Source organism: Lates calcarifer, linkage group LG11, assembly GCF_001640805.2.
Source record: "Lates calcarifer isolate ASB-BC8 linkage group LG11, TLL_Latcal_v3, whole genome shotgun sequence".
In the NCBI taxonomy this organism is placed as follows: domain Eukaryota; kingdom Metazoa; phylum Chordata; class Actinopteri; family Centropomidae; genus Lates; species Lates calcarifer.
Window position 1 is genome coordinate 3,568,571 of NC_066843.1, and position 9,174 is coordinate 3,577,744.

General features: G+C 40.5%; 1 protein-coding gene across 6 annotated transcripts; it reads left to right on the top strand.

Moving 5' to 3' along the window:
- Nucleotide 1: 1 nt before the first annotated feature.
- strada (STE20 related adaptor alpha) lies at nt 2-9,141 on the top strand. 6 transcript variants are annotated; one of them, XM_051073834.1, is made up of 14 exons: nt 4-148; nt 371-461; nt 1,197-1,261; nt 1,726-1,783; nt 4,087-4,115; nt 5,736-5,838; nt 5,976-6,097; nt 6,369-6,477; nt 6,605-6,728; nt 7,017-7,188; nt 7,398-7,502; nt 7,596-7,849; nt 7,950-7,992; nt 8,113-9,141. In XM_051073834.1, the coding sequence occupies exons 3-14, from the start codon at nt 1,250-1,252 to the stop codon at nt 8,266-8,268; spliced, it is 1,287 nt and encodes a 428-aa protein (XP_050929791.1). In that variant the 5' UTR covers nt 4-148; nt 371-461; nt 1,197-1,249; the 3' UTR covers nt 8,269-9,141. The 6 variants fall into 6 exon arrangements, with proteins under 6 accessions (XP_018527651.1, XP_018527653.1, XP_018527655.1 ...); XM_018672135.2 differs by lacking the exon at nt 371-461 and having other exon boundaries at nt 2-148; XM_051073835.1 differs by lacking the exons at nt 1,726-1,783; nt 4,087-4,115.
- Nucleotides 9,142-9,174: the final 33 nt, after the last annotated feature.

Here is a 9,174-nt window from a genome sequence, read left to right on the forward strand (position 1 = left end):
GTCGTTGGTGCGCGACACGGCAGTCAGCCAAGAAAGCGAAGTGGAGGGCTGTCAAAAACATCCCGCAGGAGAAGATGGGCAGCTAAATAAGTTGTCCTAAGATATAATTTTACTCCAAGCAGACATCAATGTTCTAAACATCATATTGGTAAGTTATTAAGACATTAAAATAAAGAAGTTTCTTGCTGAAGTAAGTCATCATAGCTGCTTTAGCTAACGGTAATTTACAAGCGCTAGCCTGCGTCCTCCATCATGGCAACATTAGCAAGCCATTAGCAAGAACTGAGCTCTGATTGAGACCGATCTGCTTTCAGTCTGTTTTAGTGATTGATTTTCTCTTGAACTGGTTCAACTACTCCTCCTTCAATAGCTTGAAGTCTGCCTACGTGTTTGCACAATAACCACCAATATTCAAGCGTGAGTGTCGATTGTTATCAACCTCGAAATCAGCATGAATGAAGGTATGATCAATCAAGCCAGAACTGAATATTGTGAGATTATCTGGCTGGTAGACTTAACCTCGCTATTCAAGGTTTAATAATCACGTTAATAAGCAATTAATTGTATGCATAACCTGCATGAGGCAAGACGAGTTGTCATGTTTGGTTACTTGCTAAAACGTCATGTCTCTCACATAGTATCACTTTCAGATATTATTTATGTTCTTATTGATTGATAATGATAATTGAGCATGGTAGAACAAGTACAAGTGACTTTTGTTAAGTTTTGTTTTTATGTTATCTTTTGTGTTATGTTAGTTATTTATAGGTTTGTTCAACAGGAATATTTCACACTGATAAACACTACTGTAAATGCAGCAGAGTTAGCCAAGAGGCTATTTTAATCTGTAGTCTCTTGACATATGTTACACAGTCGCCATAAAACAAAATTAAATTTAAAATTACTGTTACTGAGTTCATTTATACACGGACACACACAGACACACACGGACTAATAATAACAGGTTACAGTACGTGATGCAGGGCACTAATATATATATATATATATTTTCAAGTACTATTAAAGACATTCAACACAGAAGCACATAATGCAAGACATGAAACATGCAAAGTAGAAGCACAGACATAAAAAAACACATACAGTACATAAAATACGTAAATCTGCCTGGCACAATAGCAGGAGAAGACCAAACAGAGACATTTTCTCCTTCACATTTTTTTCACTTTTCTCCACAGATATTCCCTGAAATTGTTTTTCAGCATCATATGTAACACACTCAAGAGGACCCATGTCTTTTCTTGTAAGTGGTTGCTAACTATGTCATATTTTAGAAATAGGCTTCCAGGGACTGGATTAAATCTAATCCTAGTCATAGGATTCAAATCTACAATAGCCATATGTTTATAATTGATATTTCCACTGAAGTTTGTATTTGGTCCAGGAGAAGGCTAAATTCCTGTTAGGGAAATCAGTCCAGCCAGGGACTATTGTTATCATGATGAGATAATTACAGTTATATTAATAAAGTTCTTACAGAGACCAGTTGCATGCATGAAGTTGCTAGGCTTTTTATGCCACGTTCTATGACTTTCTCTTCCACACAAGCATCAGAAATCTTCTATAGCTGAAATTAGGCCATCAGCATGAACTATCTTTATTCAGCAGCTTTAAATATGTTTATGTTTCTGTGGAACTTTTCCTTATTCTTGCTTGCTTTTTCTCTCTTTTCTTCCATGTCTCTTATTAACCCTCTGTATCTGTCAGCGTTGGGTATCTGAGAAATTGAGTGTGGAGAGCCTGCGGGATTTGGAGTTATTTGGAGGTGAGGTTCAAGTCAAATCAACTTAAAACAAAAGAGTTCAACATCCCCAAACCACTGCTCACACCCTAGGCTCTTCATCACACAAACAGAAAACAACATTCAGTACTAGATGAGGCTTTGCTCAAGTGAGTGGTTGCTTTGTTCTGCTTCCCAGATGTCATCCATGACTTACAATTATGAAAGTTTGCCAACCAGTCAATCAGTCATCTGTCACTTTTTGAGTGCTATTGCCTCACTGTTTCTGTTTGCTACAATAATTTATCAGAGGAGGCACAAGCAAAATAACTTTTAATTAATGTCTCATGTGGCTTGTCACACGCCATTTTATTTAATGCTTCTTATGATTTATTTTAGTCTGCTGTGTTTATCTTGTGTGTAAAAAATTGTGTACTTGCTTTTGGCTGTCAAATACTTTTATTTTCCATTATATCTAAAGGTAACTTTTCTCTCTTGTGTAAACACAGTTATTGGGCAATTAAATTGAATTTAACCAGGACTTTTTGCATGTCAGCTATAGATAAAACAAGGCTGTTGTACCAAGTTTTGAGATAACAGTGAAATGAATTAGGCATTACTGTTGACACTCATGCTACAGTGAAATTACTGTAAATATGAGCTGATAGCTGGAATAACCTTTCATGTCAGTGGTAATTACAAATAGCGTATGCATGTTTTCGTGTGGGCTGGTGTATCTCATGGTGTCATGGTTTGCAGAGCATCACCAGTTAGCAGTCCAAAATGAATCCCAGAAGGTCCAAGTAGGATCCAAATCATCAGTCACATGTTCAACCACAATAATACAACACATTCTACAAACACAAAGTATATAAAGTAAGCAAGAAGAACAAGGAATGCAATTTAGTTCCATTTGTCCCTTTATTTTTAGCAAATGAAAACTGACAAACTTGTTTGTGATTTGTTATGAGGGCATTTCTGGTTTTGCAGGGTTCACAGCTTTCAAATTCACGAGAAGCACTACATCGCCTTTATTCATTTGGTGATTCGAGAAACATCCATACTGTTATCAGCTGGCTGCATGATCCACAGTTTCAGTTAATCAGACCCCTGGGGTTTGATAACACTTTATAACACTGACCTCTGTACAGCAGCAGCAGGACGTCAGACTTGCCCACTTACTTCTGTTTTTATCTCATTTCTGCCCAACTGACATGTTTACATACATCACTTACATCGTTATGAGCAAAGTGAGTGTGTTATAAGAAGTCATGACTGTCACTCATTTGAAGCAAGAAAAAAAACATAGCTAAGACCGGCAGCCTTTCACATTATTTTATCCAGGGTATGTAAGAAACATTATTTTGCCACAATAGAAAAGATGAGTGAATAAATGTTTGTGGTAGTTTAAGGATCTGCTGAGGCTTAGTTCTATATGAAGTTGAGAATTTTGCATGCCAGTCCATGGGACAGCTCAGGAAATCTACACTCTTGACAGAATGAAGGTCAGATATCCCCACTATGACTGATGACAGTGATTTATTTTTTCTGTGATATTTCCAGCAGTCTCTCTACTACTGGAGAGATGTTTTTATAACAAATATAGAAGAACTGTACTGTTTGTGAAAGTACAGTGAAAAGGTCATTTTCAAGACTGTAGTCTGTGAGTTGTAAATGACGCCTTTTGAGGTGTCCTGAGGCTAAAACAGTATGTTTATGATTGTGAATCAATACCATTAATAAGAAGTTAAAAAAAATGGCATAATTTCTGTGTATAATGGAAAGGTTCTGGAGTGGATTATACTTTCTTTCTTAGCAAGCTTTGCCTCATTTTCATTTTCTTGCTGGCCGATCATTGCTCAATGTTGCATGTTTGTTCAAGTGTATCATTTCTGTTTTGGCTATGCTGTGTTCCTATTGGCTTACATAATATTTGAAAAGAGCCTGCAGGGTTTAACCAGATTATTTTTCTTTTTTTTTAATTTGCTTTGGTAGGAAAATATTTAAGTCTTTAATGCAGATATAAGCACTTTACTGGGGTGAGAATTGATTTTTGCTGTTCCAGTGCGTTTTCAGTTTAATCATGTTTCCACAAGTTATCATGAAAACTGTCTGTATTGATTATGGTATGTCACTCTGTTGCCTCAAAGGTAAAGCTGCTGTTTCAGACAAATTCTGTTAGTGATAGGGAAACCAGCAAAGGTCATCAGTGAAGTTCTGCAGCATGCAGCAAAACTCCCACTACTAGAGGCTGCTTCCCAGTTCAAGAGCTGCTCTAAACACAGATCCTTCTCTTGTTTTGTGTGTGTACATGTCTTTGTGTCATTGATGTGGTTTTTCTACCCCAGAGCAAGCTCAGGGACTCTCTCACAGGAAAGTAAGTGTGGTACTCCTGTCACTGCATCGTCATCCCCCATTTGGCTTTTGTGTATGTGCGCGCATGCATGTGCGCACACAGATTTAAATGTAGATGAATCCACAAACCCCTGAGGCTTTGCACATTTACAGTATGTATGCATGAGTGTTCAGTTCATGACACACGCTGTATGTGCTCGTAGCTCAGATGGCCATTTCACCCCACGCACTGGGCTTCTGTCGGAGAGGACAGGGAAACAATAGAGTGTTTGGTGACGTTTTTTTCCTTGAAGAGGTCAAGTAATCCTCTCATACAGCCAGTCTAAATGGTCCTGTCTGAGTCCTTGGTGTGCTGTTAACATGCTGTGCTCTAGATAACTGCTCTGTTTGGGTTTTGGCGTCTTTTTAGTTGCCTCACTAAAACCCTAATTCTTCCTAAGAATATTCTGTGCTGTGAGTCCTCAGTGTTTGCGTTTTGACACTGCCTGTCTGTGTTGACGGCTTGTTGATTTGATGGTGAACTGATAAGGTGTTACACACTTTGATATCAGCCACTGTGTGTCCCTGCAGGCTGTAGATGGATGGAGTTCCATGTGTTCAGCTTTAGCAATGCATGGCAACCTCTTCTGAATCTGATCACACTGGCAGCCTCGAGTGGACCCCATGTGATTAGATTAGTGTTTATAGATGTTCCCTTAACTGATGGCTGCCATAGCATGCTTGACTTTGCTGTCATGCCAGTTTTAATTAATAAAAGATTTTAAAAAATTAATAAAAGTGTGTAAAGTTTGGCAGAAGGCACTGTTTGGAACTGTCCACACGTGGAACAACTCCTGGTTTTATCTGTGAGGATACTTTCAGAGTCGTGTGTGTCTCTGATCTTGATCTTGAAGTCATTTCTTGCTCATAGGATACAATTATTCCCAAGGAAGTGCACTATTCTAATTCTGAATGTGCATCTTTGTTCTGGTCACCATGGAAACAGTCCAAATATTCATACAGCTTGCCTTCATGTGCCTCCACAGCTTGCTACTGCAATCTGTCCATTTCCATCATTTGAATGTCAATAAATTGATGGAATTCAGGAGTCCTCACTGCCAAGAGTAATACGTTTTTCTTATGTGTGTTTGTGATGCACAAGTGTAACTAACTTAAACTAAAGGCAGGAACAAATATGCAATGTGTAGACCACACTTGGTGATTCTGGATTTATGTGATATTCTTTATCACTACACAGTATTAATAAAACTGCACTTCCTCAAGGAGAGACCGCATGTTATTGTTTGACAAATACTGAGATACTGTAACTGTCTTAAGCCATAAAAACACCATGCACTGTGTTATATTTAGTCATACTGTATTGGAATATGTTTTCATTATTAGACAGTAGATGTGTATTTTGGAGTGCCACTGCATTTTACTAATGTCTTCCAATCTCTGTTTTCTTTCTTTGGCTAATGCCATGGGCCACGCTAACACACCTTGATAACACTTGGGTGATCTTTTAACAGATATTGCACATATGACTCAGCCTCTGGTAGTCACTTACAGGCCCTTTGGCACAATCTTACACTGTAACAACAAGTGAAGTCAGTGTCACAACCGATCTTCATTCGCTCTGTTTCCTCTCCTCTGCCTTCAGGCCCATGAGGACAGTCAGGAGAGTCTGACCTCCCTCCCTCGTCGGGACACCATGGGCAGCTTCCTCCCTGACAGCGGCTCATACGAGCTCCTCACCGTTATTGGTATGTAAAGAAAAAAAAACACGCCTGGACCTGGCTGCTTATATTGATTTCAAGATACACACGTATCTTATCGTGTAAAATCTGTAAAATCTTATCTTACGTATCGTAAAATGAAATCTTTGTTGTCTGTGTTTTAGGCCGGGGCTTGGATGACCTGATGACTGTTAACCTGGCTCGATACAGACCCACAGGGGAACATGTAGCTATCAGACGGATTGACTTGGAGTCGTGCACTAATGACATGGTTACCTACCTGCAGGTCTGCATCATTCTACCATCTTCTTTTCCAGCAGTCTACATGATTCAGCTCCCCTGTTGTTGTTTTTGCCTTTCTGCTGTTAGCTAATAAAACCCCCCTTTCTTTCATCTCACTGCTTCATCTGGAATACTTGTGTAACCCTGTGTGTGTGTGTTCATGTTCTAATTAACTTTCCTGTCTTTACTCAGCCCTCAGTGCCAAATTAGATTCAGAATCATCTGTCTGTCGTCTTGATGTGATAAAATGTAGTTTCCTTTCCTCTGCCTCTCAGGGTGAACTTCATGTGTCAAAGTTGTTTCACCACCCCAGTATTCTGCCCTACAAGAGTGTCTTTATCGCTGAAAATGAATTGTGGGTCATCACCCCCTTCATGGCTTATGGTAAGAAATACACTTCAACAGTTGCTGTATCTTATACATAATACAAGTATGTCAGTCTCTTTAAGCAGGGTGTAATAATAGAGGACAGCTCTCTCGTCATGATTATCTGTGTTTGATCATTTTTCAGGGTCAGCCAGAGATCTGATCTGCACACATTTCACTGATGGTATGAGTGAGCTGACCATCTCATACATTTTACTCGGCATGCTAAAAGCTCTTGAATACATCCACCACATGGGATATGTGCACCGGTAAGACACATTTGTAGATTGGGTTTGAGTTATTAAAGACAGACATATTTCTCATAGAACTGCCTGATACCCAGTAAATTCTCTGGGAAACACCATGTGACAGAGTATTTATATATACAGTATGTATATGTGTATGTGTCATACTCTTACACAATATACTCTCCATTAATGCAGTTTTTTTTGGGCCTATAGTTACATTAGGTTTGACAATATTGATAAACTAAATACCAGTCTAACCTCACTTGTAAAAAGATGTCCGAGTGATGTTCAGTGTCTGGTTATGTGTAGGAGTGTGAAGGCCAGTCACGTGCTGATCTCAGCAGACGGACAGGTCTGCATGTCAGGTCTGCGGAGTATCTTCAGTCTGATCCGTCATGGTCAGAGGGCCAAAGTCGTTCATGACTTTCCTCAGTACAGCGTCAAGGTGCTGCCCTGGCTCAGCCCTGAAGTGCTGCAACAGGTACTGCATTTCTGCACACTGTAGCATTGTATCGTATTATGATGACACTGTCTCTGACCATAATCCACAAGTTTTGGAAATGCTGTTCTGCAGCAAAGGTTAAAGGATTACATTTCTTCATGCTGTAAAATCAGCAGGAATTAGAAGTATGGTCTCGATGACCTGGACAGTAATGATCATTTCACATGTAAACTTTTTTTTTTTCTCAGAACCTGCAGGGCTACGATTCTCGGTCTGACATCTACAGCCTCGGTATCACAGCCTGTGAACTGGCAAATGGACACGTGCCCTTCAAAGACATGCCGGCTACACAGGTGACTGATTGTAAAAGCAATTTGTAAATTGTCCTCCTTAATTGAAAAGGAAGGTAAATGATCACTTCCTGTCTCCTCTCTTCACTCTCACAGATGCTGCTGGAGAAGCTAAATGGGACGGTGCCGTGTTTGCTGGACACCACCACTATTCCACCAGAGGAGCTGTCCATGAAACCATCCCGCTCTGGGGCTGACTCTGGGATCTGTGAGGGTCCAGGAGCCGGAGGGGTCAGACACTCCAACGGAGAGCCCTCCACCTCGTCATCAGGACACCCGTACAACCGAACTTTCTCCCCACACTTCCACGCCTTTGTTGAGCTGTGTTTACAGAGAGACCCAGAAAAGAGGTTGGTGTTTTAATTCCTGTATGCTTAAATACTGTATAGAACTTGTTATCAAATTTTTAAGGTTCAAGACACTCATTTTTTTCCTGTTGTTCTTCATCAGACCGTCTGCCACCACTCTCATAGGCCACCCCTTCTTCAAACAGGTGTGTAAAATATGGAGGAAATGTGGGGAAATAAAAAGACGGGATTTTGAAATTAGAATACTAAAAATACATTGAAAAAGGTTGAAGATGAAGAAGTTCCTGTTTTTATGTCTCTCTCAGATCAAACGCCGGCCCTCGGAGGCGCTGCCTGAGCTGCTGCGGCCTGTGTCGCCCATCACCAGCTTCGAGAGCTCCCAGCCACAGGACTCTCCCTCTGGACTGGCCAGTCTGGAGTCAGGTCTCAGCCACCTGGAGGTGGATGACTGGGACTTCTGACAGTGGAAGACTCAGAGGGGAGACACTTGTAGGACTCTGGTGGGACAGGATGAGATTTGTTTTTGTAACAGTCCCCTTGTAAATAATACAAAACTGAAACTAAAAGGAGTTGCTGTTCTCAGACAGAGGTTAAAAGCCAGCAGCCATCTTGCCTCTTTTGATGTCTCCTGCACGCTTGTGTTCTCTAGATATGCACAGACTCTTGCACTGCACTGATGGCCTCTCTCTCTCTCAAACATACACACCTGTTTACAGATTGCACTCACACATAACAACCCCCCCTGGAGCCAAAACACAACAGGACTCCTCTATTCCTCATGCTGTTGCAGAGGTGTCAGAGGAGGGTTTATGGATGTAGATGTAGCCTAAACCTAAAGATTCTCATGAAATGGATCAGTGGGAAGCTGCTACTAAATATTCAGAGGGACTCTCTACCTCTTGTTGGAACATGGCCGCTGTATGTGGCCCATCTGCTCAGTGAGACCACCATAAGGGTACACTCCAGTCCTCACAGCTGACACAGTTAGCCCTCTAAACCAGATGGAAGGTTTCAACTGTTTCCTGAGGGTCAGCTAAATGAACAGCATGTATATGCATTTCTTCGCTCTCTGCCTGTGTTACAGTGTAAACTACATCTCATGCTTTACGCATCACTTTTTCTGCACAGAGGTTAAGTATAACACCTGTTTAGTTTAACCTTCAGAGCATAGAAGTCTGTATTTCCTTGAACTTACTCTGGGCGTGATGTTACTTATGTCAAAAGTGAATGTTACATTGGTGCTTGTTTTGTCTGCATGTATTTGAAAGTGAGGACAAAGCAAAGTGTTGCAAATGTCAAACTTGACTTTTAACAATAAACATTGTTCACTTTAATGTTTTAACTTGATACCACACACTGAGTCAGTA